The sequence below is a fragment of the Diabrotica undecimpunctata genome, chromosome 4, assembly GCF_040954645.1.
Source record: "Diabrotica undecimpunctata isolate CICGRU chromosome 4, icDiaUnde3, whole genome shotgun sequence".
NCBI lineage: Eukaryota > Metazoa > Arthropoda > Insecta > Coleoptera > Chrysomelidae > Diabrotica > Diabrotica undecimpunctata.
In genome coordinates, this window is record NC_092806.1 from 74,080,836 (window position 1) to 74,104,866 (window position 24,031).

The following is a 24,031-nucleotide window of genomic DNA, read 5'->3' on the forward strand; positions in this document are numbered from 1 at the left end:
TTTTGAATGTCAAAGTTTAAAATAGTTGCGTTTGATTTCCATTTTTTTTAATTGGGAACTATGATGAGATAATAATTCGAAAGTAAGTGATCGAATGCCTTTGATATCTTTTATTGTAGAACCACCTGTGTGAAGGTCGTCGACATAAACGTAAAATGACAAAAGATATGTCAGGAAAATGGCTTGCATACATATGTGCCACTTCTTGATCACATTTAGTGGCAAGAAAACTAGCGGAAGCAGTACCGTAAGTCCCGGTATTTAAAGTATAAGTTTCGAGAGAGTTTGTGTGATGAGATCGCCATATGATCTTTTGTAATGATCGATCTTCCTCCTTTATGAGTATTTGTCAATACATCTTTTCTATGTTGGCTATTAGTACAAAACTGTGTTTACGAAAACTTGAGATGATAGTGAAAAGATTATCTTCTAAATTAGGTCCAATCATAAGAATGTCGTTATCGGATACAGGATACAGGATACAGGAAAACCTGTATCTGTTTTAGCAGAACCGTTAAACGAATTTTGTTGCCTTTATAGACACAATGATGAGGAAGATATAACTTAGGGCCTAAAGTTTCAACAGATGAAACAGACGTATGAGGTAAGGGTGAATATTCATCTATAACCCAAGTGTAATCATCTTTTAATTCGAAATTTGCATTAATCTTCTTTTCGAGAGAATAAAATCTTTTTGCTGCTTTAGTCTGTTTAGTTAGTTGCCTAGCTTTTGACGGAAGTTTTCAGAGGAAGTGATACTACAAACCTACCAGAAGAATTAAGAGAGGCAATTTTTAAGAAGTGATCTTTACAAGAAAACTCTTCTCATTCTTCAATTTCCCAAAATTTTTGAAAATATTAGTATTGTTTGAAAATAATTGACATGAGATAATCGATCCAAGTTTGGTTTTTTGAAGAATTGGTTATCCAGGTAATTTATTCTGACCAATACAAATAAAATCCAGAAGATGTTTGCACCGATAAGAAGATAAATATGAGATGAACCGGCCAGAGTAATGATAGAAGGAATATTTAGTGTTTTTTATCGAATGTGACAGAAGATAAATTTCCTGTAATTTTCGACTAAGCAAGAAATTACTTGAGAAAAGTTTAAAGTTCTGCATTTAAATTTGACTGATGTTCTGCAGCTGATAATAGGATTTGTTTGATTTATACCAGAATTTTTTTTTCTTAATTAGATGACTAATTATTAGCCGGTATACCAAAAAAAGAAAAATGTGAATTAGTTTTAGACAACTTTAGAAGATTAATAGGCTCCGGGAAATGAGCGAATTCTTTCGAAATAGCGAAAAATACTTTCCGAGCTCTTATCTACAAGTGTACGAGACTCATATTCATTACCAGAGATGTCAAAGACGTTTATCTTTACAGTTGAGAGCAAAGTAGTGGAGTTGTGCTCAAACGAAATGTTAAGTGTTGTGAGTGCATTAGATTCTTCCGATATATCAGGACTTGAGCAAGGTAAATTGCTGATGGTTTGATTACTAGTTTCATAATGATTTTATGAGTAACCATAGAAATGTAAAAGTGTATGGTGTATTTACGACACAATTTATGCAAACTCGTAAGCTTGTTCCTTCATTATGTCTTAATGACGTTTCTAATTTAAGAAATATATGACAAATGTAAATTAGATGTTTTTGTTTGCATAAAGAACAGTTGGGCGAAGCATTATTGGTTGACAAACATTTTTTAGCCTTGGGATTGCTTGTAGATAAGAATTTAGGACGAACCTTTTCCTTTTGATGATTAAGAGATTCTAATACTCCACATTTGTCTTTAAGAAATTCAGTTAAGTTAGGTACTCAAAGTAGGTAACGTATTTTGGTCGTCTTTAATTGACGGTTTCCATTCTTTGTGGGTAGCATTCTTTAGTTTTGTGGTGATTAGGTATATGATAAGGTCATCCCAAGATGTTGTATCTTGGTTTAAGGATTCAAGGGAGTTTAACTTTAAATGTTAAAGTACTTAAATCATTATGTGAATTTTTTGAAACATTTGCTAAATTAAATAATTTTTTAATGTGATTATTGACACGAAGAAATTTGTTTTCAAATCTGTCTTTTAGTAATTCCCGCAGTTTCGTATGTTGTGTCAGAAATGTCTACGTTACTTAGGCGGCCTTTCGGTATCTTAAGGCAGATTCTGCAACTTAATATTGCTACGGAAGAATTCGATGTATCCTTGATATAAAAGACCTGAGTGCACCAAGCGACATAAACGATCTATCGGATGGCGAACAAAAAAAGAAGCTTTTATCAAGGTTTTACAATTCTATTATTTGGTTTAGTCAATGTTTGGAATTTCCTCCATCAACATATACTCCGTCGTACATTTATTCACTTCTTGAGCTAATGCTCCACTTATTAGCCAATGTTCTATTCTTATATGTGTACTTGAAGCTTTTGGCAAGGTATGTTTTATTGCCATGGGATATTAGGATGGCAGTATCGTTATCGAATGTTATTTATATCCAGATAAGCCAGATCTTTTACTGGCCCTAGTAAGTACATTATCTTCTGGAGTGTCAGATTCGATTTTACAGTGAGGGGGTATAGATATCTTCCAGGAATGTCAAGGATTACCTCAGCAAGATATTTTTTGCTGATAATCAATACTGATATTTTAAGTAAATCCCTGCATTTAATCTAGTTTGTATCGAAAGCCAAATTGGTGTTTAGGTATTAGCTGTTTTTATTTAATTACTAGTTGTAATAGTCTATTAGTAGTTTTTGGAGTACCTTGGAAAATAAAAGTGGATTAATGGGTATTTAGGACTTGAGTTCTTTGGTGTTTTTCAGGTTTCAGTATTATTTTATTCGACCAAATTAAGTAATTTTATTTTTCAGGCTTAAAAACAGATCGATGACCAAATTGAAATTTTTGTTGCACATTTAATTTTTTTCTGTTATATTTGTCAAAGTTATGATGTCATCGACCTTTCCTTTCAGAGACAAATTCAACGGTACAGAGCTCAGCTATTATTCTCTAATTATTTTTAGCATCTCCTGCTTCAACTCCAACAAATGGTCGGGTTCGGACACCCATACCACAGCCAAATTTTTTAATGTATTTTTTGTGGAGTCCAGTGTACAGTCTTTTTTGTGTTTATTCCAAAGAAATATTTTAACATAAAGAAATAGCTTAAAAGAAAATTGTGGATTTTTCTATCAAAATAAGATCTCTTTAGGAGTGGCACTTTTTAAAAACTTGACCATAGCTCTAAAGATGGCTTTGTAAGCCAAACGTGCTCAGCTAGGAAATAAATGTTTACACACTTCAAAAATACTTTTTTTTCCATTCTTTGATTTGTCATAAGTGTGTACAAAAAACATATCAGTCTTTTCATTAATTATTTTTTGCTACGTTGGTTCAATTTCACTGGCAATGGCCGGAAATTACTATACAACCAAGCATACTATGTTTGTAGCCAATATTTAAACGAAAAAATATTTACGTGCAGTTTATTAACAAAATAAAACTACATCAATTAAAACGATAGTTTGTTTTTGAAATTTTGTAATCGTTTACAGATAAGTATTTACAAATGAAAGTTGTTAATAAAAATAAATGAATGTACATTTCCATTATTCATGATGATTCTTCTTTTTTTAATGAAAGAGGTCTGTAAAATTAAGTTTCTTTGAGCTATTGCTAGTGAGAGCTAGTAATTTTTGTGCTGTATGTTTCTGTATCAATCAACGGTGGTATAGTAACTTCCAGCCACTTAAAGTCGAAGTCACAATTTATCCAACGTAGCAAAAACTTAACTACAAACTTACTAACGAGTCGGATATTCGATCAGTGAACCAAGTATATTATTATTTTCTAATTTAATGTTTTGTTGGTCCGAATTCCATTGCCATCTTTTACTTTTTATTTCCAGACCCTATTTTCTGTATTCTGCTTGTAGTTTTCTTGCTATATATTTTAGATTATTCTTATCGTTTGTTTCATTGTCCCTGTTTATTTTTGAGTATAATGTCGGTTCTTATATTTTACAAAAAGATTATATTTTTGGATAAGGTTTCTGCTTATTCAAGCTAATAGGAAGTGCATATTTATTTATACAGTGTGTCAATTTTAAAACTTACAATGGGCTATATCTCACGAACAAAAGCTGATATCTAAAAATGCTGGAAACCGTTTCTAGGATAGTAACCCCTAGCCTCCCCCCCCACAACCAAAAAAGTTTAAATTGCAAACCCCTACTTATGATCATCATAAGTGGCTCGACAATCCGTTGTGGATCTTGGCCTGCTCACAAAGAAGTCGCCACTCCTGTCGATTCCTGGCAACTTCCCTCCATCTTCTAACCCTTAGAATCTGTAGGTCTTCTTCCACATCATCAATCCATCTCATTCGTGGTCGTCCTCTGCTTCTTGTGCCCTCTGGTTTTGAAAATGTTAATCTCCCCTACTTGTGATACATCATTGAAAAGACTATAAAAATACTATCCAATGGTATTAATAATAATTATACAGGGTGAAGCAATAATTGTGACTTTATATAACAATAGCGCGACATTGCATAATTCTTTCTCGCAATTCCCCAAGTGACGCAGGTAGAGTTTTATAAACAACTGACTTGAGGTAACCCCATAGAAAAAAGTCAGGTGGCGGTAAGTCTGGTGACCTCGGTGGCCACTCAATAGGACCTCTCCTTCCAATCCATTTGTTCGGATCATTAGTATCCAACCAGTCTCTAACTGGAGTTGCATAGTGAGGAAGTGCTCCATCTTGTTGCAAGCGCAGCAAATCTTCGTCTAGAGCTAGGTTGCCTTGATCGTCCCTTTGTTTTTCTAATTCATGAACAATTAAAGGTTCGATGGTGTTTTCCAGCATATCGAGAAAAATGTCGCCACTTAAATTGCCTGGTATGATAAGGAGCCAATTTTAGAATCGCCTAATATTCCTGCACAAACATTCAGTTTTTCAGGATATTGAGTGTGACCTTCTCTAAATCGATGCGGGTTCTCATCACTCCAGTACCGACAGTTTTATTTATTTACATTATTTTATTCAGTAATCTTGGGGCATCTCTTTTTTTATTTTGCACTGATCCCGTTTCTCTAAACTTTTCAACTAAATCGCGGACGTACACGTGACTTACATTTTTGTCCGGATTTTTCATGGAATATTTGAGCTGTTCGTAAATAACACTGGTTCTGGGAGGCAAATATGAAAATGATCTTCACGCGTTCAAGTATACTGTAAACCATCGTGACAACTACAGCTGAATGACAGTACCGATCGTACAAATGATGTTTTCAACTTGTTTTGTAAAAACGGCAAATTAAGTTTTTATTTAACAAAAAAAAAAAAATAGACCGGAAGATATCATTACAAATACAAAAGTCATAGTAATTATTAAACAATAATTATACAGGGTCATCAAAAGAATCAACAAAAATCTCATTAAATTTTCCATTTATGCCAAAGTTTCACAATTATTGCTTCACCCTGTATAATTATTATTTATACCATTGAATAGCATATTTTATAGCCTTTTCAATGATGTATCACAAGTAGGGGTTTGCAATTTAAACTTTTTTTTTGGGTGTGGGTAGAGGGTGGGGCCTAGGGGGTTGATGGAGGTGAGTTCTCTTTCATGTCATTTTAGTTCCACCTTACTATCCTAGAAACGGGTTCAAGCATTTTTCGATATTAGTTTTTGTTCGTGAGATATAGCCAATTGTAAGTTTTAAAATTGACACACTGTATATAATCTACATATCAGTATCAATGAGCTGTTTCTCCAATTAATTTTTTTAACGAACTTAAATAATGCAACTACTAGTTCTATTCGTACCTTGATAAGATAAAAATCTTGCCGTTCTGTTACTTACCGTAATCACTCATAGTATCTTGTTCTTCTTCTTCTTTCCTTTTGTATACGATATGATGATGAATATTTTTATTTCTTCTGATTGGTAGGCCTGTATCGATAGCGACTTCCGAGCTAAGTTCTCCATCTTGGTCTAAAAACATTTCGTCATCATTGATTGAATCTTCAGTATCATTATGATTGTTGGTATAGTTCCTGTTTTTTGATCTGATGACAGATCCTCTTAATCGAGGAGGAAGGGGACGAATCACAAGATGGGAACCAATACTTCCTTCCTAAAAAGTGAAAAAGAAAAATATTTTTAATCTCAAATAAACTAATTATTTCATTATTCTACTATTTTACAATAAATATACAGTATTGGTGTTTGGTGTATTTACTGTAAAATATATTTACTGTTATTCATTAAAATAAAAAACTGTAATGGGCTTCAACATCCATTTAAAAAAACTCGTTCTATGTGTTTTTTGTCAAGACTGTTTCACGCATAAAGTCTTCATTATTTCAGCTAACATTATATAATTATATAATTATATATATATATATATATATATATATTTGTATATATATATATATATATATATATATATATATATATGTTTGTATATATATATATTTGTAAGTATAAACCCTGTTGGTTTGTTTACTTATATTCTAAAATCTTTTATATTTGTAGTGAACTGATGATGCTTTTAAAAGTAAAAGCGAAACGTATTCGAATAAAGCAATAAAGTAGTTGACGTCTTTTATTTGCCAATTATTGACCGATAAAACCTCTGGTATTCAACCATTGAATATATTCCAAATATATATATATATATATATATATATATATATATATATATATACATATATATATATATATATATATATATATATATATATATATATATATATATATATATATATATATATATATATATAATGTATATACATATATAAATGTCCTTTCTCTCTTAGTCGTGATTATTTAATTTGTATATTTTAAATAATTCGGCGCTAATATAATCACCCGAATAACGATTTACGAATATTTTGTTACATGAACATTTTTAAATTAAATTTTACATTGTGAAAAAAGTGCTTATTTTTTACTATACACAGTTATTAATTAAATAATAATCTTGTCGAAATTCATTTCTATATTAGTTTTTTAAATATTGTCTTTCTAATTATTATCTGTATTTGACACTTACTAAAGGCGTCCCCTTTTTTTAACATTTTATCTATTAATTAAATGTAGATCCATGTTTCATTGTCTGCGTATCAAGTTTATGTAAGGAAAAGCCAGATCCAGAAGATATGCATGCCAGCATCCCTGAAACCTCATCTTTTCAAGGTATATTACCTTATATCTCCTTCAGCAGCTGACGCACTCTTCCATCCACCATGCCGCTTCAACGTTCTCACAATGGATCCAGCATCTGCCAGAAGAGTTGGCGATGTTCGACGCAGACAGTCACCTGTATACTTGTCAGGATCGCTCAACAGGGCCGCCTCTAACATGTGTGCCAAGTGTGCAGCGCACACGGGCGGCCAACAATAGGGGCGGCCAAAAGCAGTCTACTGATGATAATACTTTTTTAAAACAAAAATAAATTTAAATAATTAAATAGTAATGATTCAGATAATTCTATGAACTCTAATATTCCAAACAATAATAATTATTTAAATTTAGGACCTTCAACTTCAAGCGAAGTCCAAACCATAGAAAAAAGTACCAAACAATTGAATATTCCTGCGCATAGAGACGGAGGATTTGATGACAATAATAGCGATAGTGCGAGTGCTGATGCTGAAACGCCTGAACCTGAAACCACCAATATGTAGTAAAAATAAGTTTTGAGTCAGTGGAATTTTTTAATACTGTACAGGAACTATATGTATTTTTTTCTTCTTCCAATATTAGATGGAACATTTTAATAAAGCACCTTCCAAAGTTGATATTAAAAGCATTGTCGGACACGCGATGGGAGAGTCAGATCGATGCAATCGCACCATTAAAAACCCAGATTAGTGAAATATATGATGCTTTAGAAGAATTGCAAAATGATAACACAAGGGATATGAATACTAGGACTTTAGCAAAATCCCTTAAAAATAAAATTTGGAAATTCAAATTCATGTGTTCTGTTGTAGTGTAGCAAGATATTTTAAGTAAAATAAACGTCGTTAGCAAAATCCTTCCTAGCAATAAAGTCCAAAATTTGATATAAAATCTTCACTTGATGCACTTGATAATTTAAAAAAATATTTCATAACCAAACGTTCTGATGAACATTTTCAAAATTTTGTAACCGAATCCAGAGAGATATCTACAAAAGCTAACATAGAAGAAGATTTCCCTAGCTCCTCTACCGAACAAATTAGAAGAAGAAAAGTGCATTTTGGGTATGAAGGAGCTGATGAAGCTATATTATCTCCGGAATTGTCATTTAAAATAAATTTTTTTTTTAAGATTTTGGATGCTGCCATAACAGCAATTGAAGAACGGTTCCAATTACTTCAACAGCACACAGACATTTTTAGTGTAATATATGGCATAACCAAAGTTAAACACGATGATGAAGTTAAAACCAATTGTGAGAAAGTGAATCAAGCCCTTACAGACATAAACAGCTCAGAGACTAACTTTAGTGCAGTAGAGATTTATATGAAGAAATTAAAGCTATTCAACCATTTTTTTTTTCGCAGAAAAAAGTCCTAGTGGTATTATTGAATATATTTACGAAAATAATCTTGTATCAACATTTCCCAACTTAACTATAATAGTACGTATATTCCTAACTCTACCTGTTACTGTAGCTACGATATTGTCAAAAAGTTTTCTGAGACGAAAGCCCGAAAAGTGCGTTTTTAGTTTTTTTATGTGTTCATGTTTCTATTCACGGTTTATTTTAATTAAATGGACGTTTAAATTAGGATATTAGCATTGGATATTAGGATATACATTAGGATATACATTAGGATAATATATGGACGTTGGATCATGGAGATTAGTCTAAATGTTCAAGTTTTTATCTATGTACAAACTATTATTGTTATATTATGCATCTTCTGCACATTTCTTTAAATAATAGTATGTATGTCTAAAGTGTTGGAAGGGGAGCAGCAAATATTAAGTTGCACACGGGCGGTCAATGCCTTAGCGGCGGCCCTGTCGCTCAAACCTAAATATTTTGCAATGATGAACGGGATTTTTTCAAATGTATTTTTTTAACTGACTGTACAGTACAGTTACTTTGTCTATAGGTCAGAAAAAATCTTTTTTCTGAAAATCACGTGGCCCTAAGACATATAGTCTCTGGTACGTTTACCACAAAAACTGATTTTTTATCTTCTACGTGAGTAATTAGCATATTCACCAGTTCTTTTAGTCGAGACATTTACCAAATACACCAAATATTAATGCAACTTTGTTCATTAAAAACGTCCCATTCGTGCTTCATGGATAAATTTTAAAGCATTTTCTCTAGACAGAACTTTAGACATTTTTGGCTGGTATCCTTTTGACTCTTGCTTCAAATATTCGCTTAACTTATGGTAATTAGTATTCACGCTAATTGTATCTGAAAACGCCAGTCCGCCAGTGTTGCCCATATGTTTTTTACTACCCCCGCCTTTCGTAGGGACTATATTGAAACGGATACCAAAAGCAGACATTCGAGTACAAACTTTTAAACTTAATACACATACATATAACCTTTTTATTTTATAAAAAACGTTTAACTTCAAAAATATTTACGAGTGTTTGTAGTGATTTGATAAACCTCACATCTGTTCGAACATATCTAGTCCTACACAACATACAACAATTAGCGATGTTAATATTCTTATTTACCTTTAAATATTTACCATTACATATCATTGAATGTTTGTACCATAAGTAACCATGTGTCAGCATAGTTTCATTAATATGTTCTACACAGTTTCCGGCCATCCAGTTTAGTAATTTGTCGTATTATCTGACGTATACGTCTCTCGATTTCTTCGATAGCAAGTTTTGTGTTGCTTTTTCCGATTTTTTTGAGACTTCGTCGGGAATTCCAAAATTTTCCTGTATTTTTATTTTTAAGGTTTGATAGCAGCAAATGTTTATTTATGTTTTGACATAATGAAGGTATTCGTATTTACGCTACTTTTGTTATTCGCTACTTTTTAATTATTTGTTCCTTCTTTGCTATTTAAAGTTCTTGAAGATTTTTACATATTTCATTTAGGTGAATAAACTGTTGCTTCTTCACAATATTGAACTCAATCATTTCATTTTCAATTCACTGCATTATTTCGTTTATATAACTGCGCTACTTTATTTCGGCGTTGTCTATAAATATCATTGTTCAAACAAATATTAATTTTTGAATACAGTTCTATACAGCGAATCCGGCTCTGTGAATTTACAATATAGTTCAACATTTACCTTTACATGTAAGTAATTTAAATTGAACATTTTAGTTTTGATTTATGGCAAATCAAACATAAAATTATGTAACTAACATTTTAACATTAAAACAAGTAACATTTAGGATGTATATGAATGTTCATTCACCATCCACTATAAGAGGTGAAAGTTTAAACAGGTTTTAATATTATATTCAGCAGTTTTTTTAATTGTTTTATTTTCGTATCCAAAGGCATATTACATAAATATTATGCATAGATATTAATATTAAATATAAATTTTATACGATGACTTGATATAGTTATGCGTACGTGGAATATTATTCAATTATAAAATAAGGTTTTTACAACAGTCCACTATCATAAAAGAGTTTCTTAAGCAACTCTGTAATATTATCTATTAATTTTTTTAGAAATAAACAACAATCACAATTAGAACTATTTCATATTTGACATTTAAAATCAGACATCGATCTCACGATACAATACTTATAAGAACAATTCGTATAATAGTTTAATTTGATATACTTCGCTCATAATAACAATTCAGAAATATAGTTTAGTTTTGAAAGAAAGAGTTTAAAATGGCATACATTCGTATTTTTGAGGTGAGTTCTTGGGACAAGTTTATTGGTAGAGAGTAAACTTAATTACATGAAATCAATTTTAGTTTAAGAAAAATGAACAGAAAAAAATGGGCTCTCAGCACGAGTAGATGTTTTGGAGAGCGAAGGTGCATGCATAAAGGACACTACTAAGCAGGCCATGAACATGATAGAAGAAATAAAGTCCCTTCGAAGGGAGCTGGACTCTTTAAATGGTTCTTTTCAGGTAAGCTTTAATGAACTTAAATCTGAAATTCGATCTGAAATATCCAATCTGAAAGATATAAGAATGCCTCAAACAACTGGTCCCATCGAACAAAACACAACAGACCAATCAGTGATTAGCGAAATGATCAGACAAATGAAAGACAGAAAAGTTCCAACAACATTATGATTTTTAATATGCTTGAATATGGTGAGGATGACGATTTAAACAAAGCCAGATTGTTGAGGCTGCACTAATTGGAAAAAAGAACAAAAATTGATAGTGTTCATACAGGATTGTCCTTCGTAACCATCATGACTATCTGTCAATACTCAGAAATAGAAGAAATATTGGGAGGTCATTTAAGATTTTTAGCGAATCAGATCTCACTCCACATAAGAGAACTGCATTAAACACTATCAAGAGTGAACTTAAGGAAAGAAAGAGAAAAGGTGAACAAAATTTATTTATTAAGTACTTAAATGGCACTCCTAGAATAATGACAAAAAACTAACACAGCCTTTACTTGGAGTGTGGGATTATTTTCAAAATGTAGGAGGTATAAGAACTAAGCTTGACGGTTTATTTATGAATGTATTTAATTCTCATTACAGTATTATCATATTCGATGAGACTTGTTTGACCTCAACATATATAGAACTGATCGCTCCAGAGAAACAAGTTCGTTCTCAAGAGGTGGTGGAGCCCTTATTGCAGTTCATAAGAGCTTTAGCAGTAGATCTTCAACAGTTAACCAGACAATCGAACAAATTTTTGTCTTGGTGACTGAAGGTACAATTCAGTTTATTATAGGAATAGCATATTTTCCACCAAAGTCTACATTTGATAAATATTCCATATTTTGTGAAACCTTAGAACAAATAGCTGAAGTTTATCTATTTGCACACTATTATCTGGCTGCTAACTTCAATTTACCAAACAGTGAATGGTTTACAAGTGACATGTGCTCTACAACAATTCCTCTACCAATTGCCACAGCATCTGAAGTTGAAGCCCTGCAGGTTGTGTCTGGTATTTGTGCATACTACAATTTGTTTCAGTCTAACACTATTGTGAATTCCACTGGTAATATTCTCGATTTGGTGTTGGTTGATGATGCTGCTGTAACTGTGTCCAGGACAGATGAAAAGCTCTTTTGAGGGAGAGTATGCACCACCCACCCCTGGAATTTAAGATAAAGATGACCAAAAGGTGCCACACTAATAGTGGTTTGGTTAGTGATGGTTTCTATAGGGACTTTAAGTCGGCTGACTATGTGAAAATAACTGATTTTTTATCACAGTTCTGTTGGGATAATTTATTTTTAGGAAAACCACTGAATCAAATTGTGAATATTTTTTATGATATAGTTTACTAAGCTATATAATTATTTATCCCCCTAAAAAGGTATTCAAAACGTAGATTCCCTTCTTGGTTCTCTTCAAATGTAAAGAACCTGATAGTTGAGAAAAAGAAAGCCCACAAAAAAATATCTTTTATCTAAATCATTTCTGGATTATCGCACTTTTTCTCAGCTAAGGGCCAACTGTAAATTGTTAAAAGGCTACTGAAGGCTACAGAAATCATATTTATTTAACAGAATTATCACTAGAAAATAATTTGATTTTGGTCGTTTGAGAATTCACAGAGGGGAAAGCTTTCCTTGCCCGCTGTGTTGAGTTATGGTTGTGTTGAATCCAGTCACGGACTAGATTTTGTAAATCTTTCTGCAGAATATTTTTCTACAGTCTATTTCACTCAAATATGAGACATACCGAGTGATTCATCTTTACTTGGTCTTACTAACTTGACTGGTTTCAACATAACTATATTTGATATTTATTTAAAATTATCAGAACTGGATGTGAATAAGGGTCCTGGTCCTGATGGATTGCCTCCCAGCTTTCTTAAGAATTGTTGTTTTATATTATCCAGACCTCTTTTTCACATTTTTAATCTATCCTTAAATAAGGGTGAATTTCCAGAATGCTGTAAAAATAGTTTTTTAACACCTATTTTTAAAGAGTGAGATAATTCATTGGTGAGTAATTTCAGGCCCATTAGTATAATTAGTGGAATACCAAAGATATTTGAATGTTTTGTATGTGACTATCTTAAAGCTTCACTTGAAAAACAGCTAGTAGACCAACAATTTGGATTTCGGAATAGCTGATCAACTGAATGTAATATACTAGTGTTTGTGGACTTTCTGAGGAAGGCCATGGAGAGGGGCTGTAGGGTACATGCACTATACACTGATTTCTCCAAGGCTTTTGATCGGGACAACTATAATATTTTAAAAGTTAAAGATGGTTCAGATGGTGCGTATCAGGGATTTTGTTTCCAGTGAAATTAAGGTTCATTCAGAAGTACACCAGGGTTCTCATTTGGGACCCCTGTTATTTAAAATATTCATCAATGATATACACTACTGCTTACAGCACAGTTCAACTTTTCTTTTTGCGAACGATCTACACAATTATCAATAATACAGAAGATTGTGTAAATCTTCAACACGATCTTGATCGGTTGAGTGAGTGGTGTGTGTTGAATGCCATGGCCCTGAGCGCATCCAAGTGTCATGCTGTTTCTTTCGGACGATCGAGGGACCCAATGGAATATAATTATAATATACAGAACATTCTTGTTGACTGGGTTACTGAAATTCGTGATCTGTGAGTTAATTTAGACTCAAAACTTTTATTTGAATCGCATTATATGTCAATAATTTCCAAGTCTTTACAAATGCTTAGCTTTATAAAAAGATTCACTAGAGACTTTCAGAATATTAAAGCGATTAAATTACTATATTGTTCTTTAGTCAGACCCCATCTAGAGTATTGTTCTTGTGTATGGTCTCCATCTTATAATATTTACATATCAAACATTGAGACAGTTCAAAACAAGTTCTTGAAATATGTAGCATATAAACAGGGTATGCCTTTTGAATTAAATCAAGTAAATTATGATCAAATTGAAACCCAACTTGGGATTCTCTTATTGTATGACCGACGAATAATTAAACCAAACTTTTTATGTTACTCTTTACAGAACCAACTATGCATATAATAATTTCTTATCTCAAGCACTAAGATGGGTAAATATTTACCCAGATCAAAATTTTTTTGCACCGAAGGCCAAATTCATTTCTGGTCTCAGTCATGTGTTTATTTGCGTGGGTGTGGAATAGGTAATCATTATTTTGATGTGTAAAAGTAAATTACGTGATTAAGTTTGTGATATATTTTTTTAATTGTATACATTGTAAACATTGTTAATCTTATTAAGCAGCGGCCCGTTGAAAATAAATAAATAAATTAATAAATAAATAAAGCAATTTCGTGCGTTAATTGATCACTGTTATTGGATGGAAAGATATACCGTTCAAATTGTGGCTTAAAAAGTTTTACCGGGACTCTGCTCCATCAACTACAACCATTAAACGATGGTTTGTTAAACTCAAAGGCTGTCATACCGACACTAATGATGCTGAGCTTAGGTTACCGGAAACGGTTATGGCCTTTGTATTTTGGGACCCACAAGCAACTATTTTCATAGACTATTTCAAACATGGAGACACAATCAAACCAGCGACTACTGGTTTATTGAATCGTTTCAAGACCAAATTTGTAAAGAAAAGGCCATATTTGTTAGGCAAACAAATGTTATTTTACCAACCCAGTGCACCGTGTCACAAGTCGATGAAAATAATGGCAAAAATGCACGAATTTGGATTTGAATTGCTTTTACACCCACCATATAGCCCATATCTAGCCCCTAGCAACAACCATCTTTTTTACGATCCAAAAAATATGCTCCGTGGTAACAGCTATTGCTCCGAATGAGAAGTAAAATTGCCAAAGCTGTAGCCTATTTTGAAGGCAAAGATAAATCGTTTAATAAGGCCGGCATTGACAAATTAGAAAAGCGTTGGAATGTTTGTATCGCTGCCAAAGAAGATTATTTTGATGAATAAAGAATAATGTTTGCAAAAAATGTTGTTTTACTAGTTTGCCGTAAAGTGCCGCCAAATTTGAAAATTTGAATTTTTGAATTTAAACCATTTGTGATTTTGCGGTTATCGATGATATTCCGAAACAATGTTGATAAGCTCATATTTCGATGAAACCATAAAAATCAACCCGCTTAATTCGTCGACAGGAACACTGCCAATACCGATGGTCAACGATATTGGTTGGAGAAATCTTCAGCAGATAGATCGGAGCGATGGTTATCAGTTGAAGTTTATTTACATAGCGCCAAAGATTTGATGATTTTAGCAAGCAATTTTTTCCTCGACGGCTGTCGATCTTGAGATGACTGGCATAGTTTAGACGAAAGAGCCAGATTGCAAAATAATTGCATCTCTAAAACATCTCGAGTCATTGCGCACATTTTTATTGTCCGATCAAATACTTCCAGTACTTCATTGTGCATTCGTTCTATATGATGATTTTAGATGGTAAAAATAAGCCACCATTTTCATTAACAACTGCCTTCAGTAATGTATTATTCCTTTTGTTGTGAGTTCAACATGGGTATATTTGTTTGAACTAATTGGTCTAATTCCTGTCGATTATATTCATGTTCACGTTACAATTCTCGATTTAACGCTTTGTTTATTCCACGAATTTGCGTTCCTAACTTCATCAGCAACGCTTGGTTATCATTTCCTCATTCTTAATATCGAGATCTCATGAAATAACAACACGAATTCGGTGTGAAATATTGTCTGACATTATAATTATATTTATTCCACAGGTCACGTGGATTAAATGAAAAATTTGTATATCTGACTTAAAGATGCAAAGATAGTTGCTTCCGCTATTCTTATTGTTTTCAAGCAAATTAAGCTCTTATATGCAGTACAAAATGTTGGGTACACTATACCATTAACGTTGAAATTTCTTGGATAAATCATTCAAGTGTAATCATGAAGTGTAATAATGTGGTATCTTTGAGTAAAGTGACGTTCGGACATACGGACCGCTTTGAGACGTCGCAAAGAAACTCGTCAATGTTGTCGCTGGAGGGGCTTGAGCTCGTTCAATAATTTTTTCTGTGAACTTTTACGATGGATGAACAATGAGATTTTAAATTTAATGGACTAACACTCAAATTTCTGTATTTTACCAACTTTTAAAACTCCCCAGTGTCAGTGTATCCCCAATACACTGACAATGGGGAGTGTATTGGAGATACACTGACACTAGGGAGTTGTATATATATATATATATATATATATATATATATATATATATATATATATATATATATAAACTTAAACAAATTTTTACGGTACTCAACTACTTATGTATATAAACACTATATATATTTATATACAGAAGACTTTTAAAGGTTTATATGCGGTGAAACTAAATTTTTGTGTATACATATTTAGATGCGTAGATTTATATAAACGACTTCTTTTTAAGGCAATGACGGAAATGACACCATAAAACCACATATTTTGTAAGAACAAACAACCGTGTTTACAGTATAATTATTGTTAATGATATGTTTTGCGTACATTTTACTTACAATTTGTGGAAATAAAAATAAAGTTGTTATGTCAAGGTGTGAATTATGCTGAAGTGGTTGAGGTTATTTTGTGTAATAATATTTCTTTGAACTGAATGTTTTATATATATTTTTTTAAGTAATTAACCGAATTATGAAGAAATAATAATTATGGTTTTTTGACACGTATTGTTTGTCGAAAAATGATTATATAAATTGGGTATAAACTCGAGTACTTTTTCCCCTCCGAATACGATAAATGCAAAAATTTGCTGTCTAGGCGTCAAAACAATTCTGAATGGTTTGCGCCTAAGTTAAATTACTTTAAATATGAAAAATGATAGAAAAGGTAAAGAGAGAGAAATACCTTTGTTTTAGGCTTTCTGTAGCTCTTATATAGAATAGAAACCAAAGTTCGATTAGATTGGGGAAGTGATTTGTAAATTTCGGTAAAAGATAAAAATTCTATTATACTAATACATATTAAAGCTTACGACTATGTAGTATTATTAAGAAAAATCATATATTCTATTATAATGGAGTACACGTTTTCAGAAATGGTAGACATGTAAGTTTATTAATGCCAAATTAGGGCCAAGAGATCGTACAACCATTGCAGGGGTCTTCTTCTTCTTCAAGTGCTATCTCCGCGGCAGAGGTCAGCAATCATCATAGCTATTCGGACTTTTCAGGGGACATGTCCTATATTGCAGGGGTCAGAGTATATGTTATGCAGAAAAATATGCCAATATGAATATACCGGTCACAAGATTATTTTTTTATTGATCCTCGTTTAAGCAGGATAGGTACATTGCCACCGTATCTTGCTGGTAATAGTAGTCGTCCAGCACGATGGATAAATACAATGAGGAGATTTTAGATGCAATCGAATACATCTCTGAACGCATTATAGAGCGGTAGCTGCTCAAATAAATGACGGCTTTAAAAGACTCAAGGAGCACCAGTTTAATACTCATCATTTAAAAACGGGATAAGATTTACTAAATGAAGATTAACCTACAAGAATAAGATTTTGTGTCAGGTTTTTAATGGAATTTCAATAACTATATTTTGTTTAAAGACGAATCTACCTTCCATATAAATGATATTACTAACTATTATAATACGTATATCTGGGCGAAAGAAAGCGCTCACACATTACCAAAGGACTATTAGAAAAAAAATTTGAGGGGGATTGTAGACAAAAGCTTAAGAGAACCAGTATTTCTCAGTCAGTACAAAAGTCTCTAGAAGTCAGTACAAGACCTATTACTAGAGTAGGTAAAAGAGACAAATATTTCAATTGCAAGATATGTGGATTATACAGGATTATACTCCAGAATATTATAATATCGAAATTAGGGAATATGTTTCCGGTAATAACCTGGACGTTGGATTGAAAGAACCTCTAAATCGTCTACATCGTGTTTTTTCGGAGATACAGCTTCTGGGATTTCCGACGTATATTCTATACAAATTATGAACAAACAATAATTGAGTAATAAAATAGTGACAAATATGTATTTAAGAAAATCGACAATTTTGAAAGTTGTAAAATACATTAACCCATTTTTAATTTAATACATTTTTAAATAGATAACTTTGATATACACCTATGTGAAACACGAATTTTGTGTATAATCTATTTTTATTACTAGAATTTTTTATGCATAATGAGACAATATCATGATTAACTGTTATTTTTTTAAATATTATCTAGTTTTAAAAAGTTAATATTGTTTTAACCTAATAGTTTCACAATAATAATTTAATTGTAATATAAACAAAAGTTTTGGGGGTTTGTAATATAAATATTGACTTTTCGAAAAAATTCTAAGGAATATTTTTGTCTTAAAATATACAATTCTAGCGATTACCATTTTTTTTTGACAAACTTTTTCCACCCCCGAGTTCAAGTGGTAACGACCCCCAGAGGAAAATCACATATTGGCATAGGGTAGATTTTGATCTTTGAGCCATTTTCTACATACTGTCAAAATTTCAAGCAAATTCATGTATATTAAAAGAATTCTGAGTAAAAAACCGTCATATCCTGGACTAGAAAGATGGCTATGAAAAACAAAAAAAATTATATGGATTTCTGATAAGAGTAGCATTTTTTTTATAAAAATATCTAAGTTTGTTAAATATTATGTTAAAATGATAAAGTTGTAAAACAAAAACAAAAAATTATGAATAAAAAGTCTACTACAAAAAAACCGTAAACTGTTTTGATAGTATCATTAACACTAGCAAAATGCAAGTTCATTATATTTCGTTATTTTTCGTTAATAAGTTAATTGTGGTTGTAATTTATTTCAGGATAGAAATAATCCAAACATTGGCTCAACATTTGAGTTTAACAAAAAGTTTAAATTAAACCTCATATAATTTAACAATAGTTTAAGTGATTATGTTATATATCCAGGGTGTAACAAAAAGGTAGGTTATAAATGAATCCAGATAATAGCTCGAATGAAAGAAACTTCCCTTAGTATAAATGTGCACAAAAAAAAGTTCCATTACATATAAATCAATTTTTTTAATATCTCCTGAACTGTTTCACATTTTGCAATAAACATTGACACAGTTTCTTATGATAAGAGCATCTTTCAAAATAAATGTAATGAAATCTTTGCACACCATAAAATTATGGGAATTGCCATCTATTAAACCCCCCAAATTTTTATTTACATTTTAATTACAATTAAATTATTATTGTGGCACTATTAACTTTATTTTACTTTTTATATTCAAAAATGTATTAAAATAAAGAATTCAGAGCATTCTATAGGAAAGTTAATGTCAACAAAAAAGAATTCAAGGCAACCACATGACAATGCAGAAGTTAGAATGGCGACATTAACAACAAGGAAATGTGTATTAAATAGATGGGTGGAATACTTTAACCAGGCACTTAATGTATAGAAAGAAGAAGAAAACCTGGAAGACGAAAGAGATAAGGTAAGGGGAAACAGACGAGAGGGAAGAGGAACCACCAACGATTCTTGAAGTTAAAGATGCATTTAAAAAGCTAGCCAGAAATAAATCATCCGAAATAGATAATCCAGCTGAACTATAAAAAGAAGGTGGCCATGATACCATATTGGCATTACAGCAGCTTATAAAAGAAATATGGACACAGAAATATCTCCTCAATGATTGGAATATTGGAATACTTTGCACCATACCCAAAAAAGGAGATATCTTTGAATGCTCTAACCACAACCACAGAGGAATTACGCTTCTAAATGCAGCATATAAAATATTTTCCACAGTACTATGTCACCGTATGGCATCATAAATCAGAACGGATAGTAGGAAAATTCTAGGTTGCAACCCTGAAACAAATTTTGGAAAAGACACTGGAATATGGCATCGATACTCATCACATATTTATAGACTACAAAGCAGCCTACGACTCTGTAAATAGAAGTGAAATGTTCAAAGCTATGAAAGAACTATGAATACCAAATCAGTTGGTAAATTTAACAAAACTAACTCTTAAAAAAGTTGAATGTAGAGTCAGTGGCGCACCTAGAATTCTCCTGTGGGAGGGTTTTAGTTGGGCATCGAATTTTTTTTTATGCTACCTAAATTTTGAGTCCTTAAAAAAATTTGTGAGTAACAGTGTCGGAATAGAGCACTGGGGAGTTTCAACCCCCAAAATCCCCATTGGGAGCGCCACTGTGTAGAGTACGAATTTAGGGGCAACTGTCTTAACCTTTTAAAACAAATAATGGGGTGCGCCAGGGAAACCCTCTCTCCTGTATACTGTTCAATCTGGCATTGGAATAAGTAATAGGTATGTCACAAATTACAACCACTGGATCAATATATAATAAATCACTGCAAATCCTGGCCTATTCTGATGATATCAATATTGTTGGGAGAACGGAAAACGTTGTACGAGAGGCTTATGTAGCATATATGTAAGAATCAGCTACAAAAATGGGTTTAATAATAAACATTAACAAAACGAAGTATATGAAAATAAACCTACAACCACAAATCCTACGACTACTTGTTATGGAAAACGACGCCATCGAAGCAGTGAACGAATTTGTATACCTAAGAGCGCTCCTTAACTCTGAAAATAATACAACCGCAGAATCTGCATGGACAACAGATGCTATTTTGGGCTCAATCTCCCCCTTAAATCCAAAATTATATCGAGAAATACAAAAATAAAACAAAACAATAATACGCCCAGTCCTAATATATGATTCAGATAGCTGGACTCTAACAAAAAATAATGAAAACATGTTAGGATGTTTCGAAAGAAAAGTACCAAGGCGAATCTATGGAGCAGTAAATGACAATGGAGTGTGGAGAAGACGATACAACTTCGAACTTTATAGAATATACCAGGAACCTGATATCGCAAAACATATTAAGGTAGGATGTCTGAGGTGGATAGGGCATGTAATGCGGATGGAACAAAATGACCCGGCTAGAAAAGCACTCCTTGATAGACCCATTGGTCAGAGAAAAAGAAGAAGGCCCAGAACAAGGTTCCTTGATAACATCGATGAAGACATAAGAAAGATGGGAATACGTGCTTGTCGGAGAAAGGCGATGGATAGGAATGACGGAAGATAAATTGTTGAGGAGTGTAGGACCCATGCAGGGTTGTAAAGCCAAAATGATGATGATGTAATGTATTTTACAACGTTCAAAATTGCCTCTATTTTCTTGAAAACATATTCGTCACTGTTTTCTTCATCAGTTATTGATCGTTCATAATTTCTACAGAATATTCGTCCTCTTTTATTTCAGGAAAAGCCAGAAGTTAAATCTCTGAGAGGCCAAGATATAGCTCTAGGACATATTTCAATACAACATACATGTTACTACCCGAAACATATTCTCTCCATTCTTGTAATGTTCTGGAGCAAACCAAATATTTTGCGATTTGAATATTTGTCTCTTTCATCTACTCTAGTAATATGTTTTGTAATAACTTAAAGTTTTCAATGCTTACATTGTTATGAAGAAATACTGATCCTGTTAAGTTTTTGTCCACAAACTTTGTGCAAACATTGTCTTTAATATTCCTTTGGTAATAAGAGACTTTTTTGTATGAGCGTTTTCTTTCGTCCAGATATACGTAGTTAAGTTCGTAATATCATTTGTACTGAAGGTATACTCGTCTTTAAACAAAATACAGTTAATGAAATTTTCATTATCAGTTTTTTTCTTTAAAAACCCATCGCAAAATTCCATTCTTTTAGGTTAATCTTTATTAAGTAAATCTTGTTCCGTTGTTAAGCGATAAGGATTGAACTGCTTTTCCTTGAATATTTTACAAACCATAATTTATTTGAGCAGCTACCGCTCTCCTATTTCTTCCAGAGATGTATTCAATTAAATCTAAAATCTCCTCATTGTATTTATACATTGTATTAAACGACAACTATTACCAGCAAGATATGGTGGCACTGTACCTGTGTTCTTTAAACGAGGATCCATGGAAAAAAATGATCGTGTGAGTGCTGTATTCAGAGTGTAATTTTCTTACCTCTCTCTTACCTTTAATTCACTTTTGGGCTTGAGCCCAAGGTTGCTTTTACTTGGGGGGTAAAAGGCACCCTTTCTCGGGGGTGAAAAACATACGTTCAAAATAAGTCCAGAAATGAATGAATTGACTAATTGTAAGCAACATTTATTCTACAGAGTTTGTTCACTAAGGGAACACTTTTTGAGTTAATTGTGAGTGAAAGTGTTAATTTTTCAAAATAAAAACTACCGGTTTTTCAGACGGTTTTTCATAAGTAACTCAAAAAGTTAGTATTTAGCGACAAAAATATTCTTAGCAAAAATGTCGCTTATAAAAAACATAAAAAAAAATGGTGTAAAAAATTAATCGTTTCCGCTATATAATTTACTTTATTTGTGTATTGTTTATATGATCTGTAAGTTTAACCGGTTCAAAGTGCTTATTTAAAAAAAATGGTTTTAAAGTAAATTTTTTGAAATTTCCAAAGAAATGCCTTTTTCAAAATGACTTCAAAAGCTTAAAAGTAATAGTAATACGAAAAATCTTGAAGAGTAAAAAAGTATACGTTTTGCTTTTTTGAATATTTTGGTTTTTTTGTTTTTCTGTAAGACAAAAATTGGTTAAGATATTACTGTTCAAAGTTTGTATACACTGGTGATAAGTGTAAAGTAAGGATTTAAAAAATAATAATTTAAGTGATCTTATTGCCCTTAAAAAACCTACAAAATGAATTTTTAAGTAGTTAGCAGCTTAAAAGCTAAGCGGGTTATTAGTAAAAAACGAATCATATAATTTAGGAGATATCAGAACGCGTATACTGAAGCATTGTAAGATACACATAATGTGCTATTAAGGCACATACATAATTTCACCCATCCTTTCAAACTAATAAGTGTCGTTTTTTAAGTTGAAATAAAATAAATTCACGAAATAAATTTTGGTTAAAACAATTATTGCATTTTGGGGTTCAATAAAAAAAATACTACAACTATTCGAATTTCTTCGCAAGATGTGATTGTTATAACGGTAGAAATTATATGGTAAAAAATGAAAACAGTAACGAAATCTAAATCTAATGTCAATGTATAATTAAAAAAATAAAAAGCAACCAACGGCACAAGTCCAATTTTGAAGAGGAAGGTAAGTATAAACTATATCCAAATTTTCATGCAAATAAGTGGAGACAAGGTATTCAATGACACTGTTTTAATTATAACTAATCTAAGGGGTGAGATTTAGTGGTTAAACTGTAATAAAATTTTAAATTATGTTGTTTAATGTTAATTAACGTTTATTTTCTTTATTAAAAGATGATTTGAATCAATTACCCGCGTTAATTTACAATTATACGATTTTACTCTAATAGGATTAGCTTTTACCAATAAAAAATAAACAGCAACCAACAGCACAAGTTCAAAAGTAAAATGGGGGATAAGTAGAATCGGATTTCAAATTTTCATGCAATTCGGTGGTGACACGGAAAATTACAGGCTATCGCCGTATTTCATGTTCATTTACTGGACTATTACTGACTTACTTACATGATTCATAATATTTATTTATGTGGTTTCTTGACTGTTGAAAAACTGCCGTGAAATATTTTTTACTTAAATTTAATTATGTTTTTAAAACCACTTGACCTTTTAAAATATCTTTGTGTCTATGTTATTGTTGGCATAAGGTTATGGGTTTTTCTAAAATGTGGTTTTTCCATAAAAAGTTAATTATATTTAATACATTGAACTAGTAATCAAATTAATATGAGAAAGTTAAATACTAAATTAGACAAGGCAAAAAGCTCGAGTTTGTTCGGAAAAATATTCTCATGAGATTTTTTTGCATAATCTTTTTCATGAGATACCCCATTTTTGGGGTATCTCATGATATTTGTGGATCATTGTACACAAAATAGATCTGTTGTAATTTTTTTTG

General features: G+C 31.9%; 1 protein-coding gene across 5 annotated transcripts in view; it reads right to left on the reverse strand.

The window, feature by feature from the left end:
* sona (sol narae metalloprotease) overlaps positions 1-24,031 on the reverse strand; it is a 382,088-nt gene that overhangs the window by 61,317 nt on the left and 296,740 nt on the right. For all 5 annotated transcript variants that reach the window (XM_072529755.1, XM_072529750.1, XM_072529754.1 and 2 more), the window contains one exon: positions 5,870-6,143. In XM_072529755.1, the coding sequence (XP_072385856.1) occupies positions 5,870-6,143 (274 nt within the window). The remainder of the gene's footprint in view (positions 1-5,869; positions 6,144-24,031) is intronic.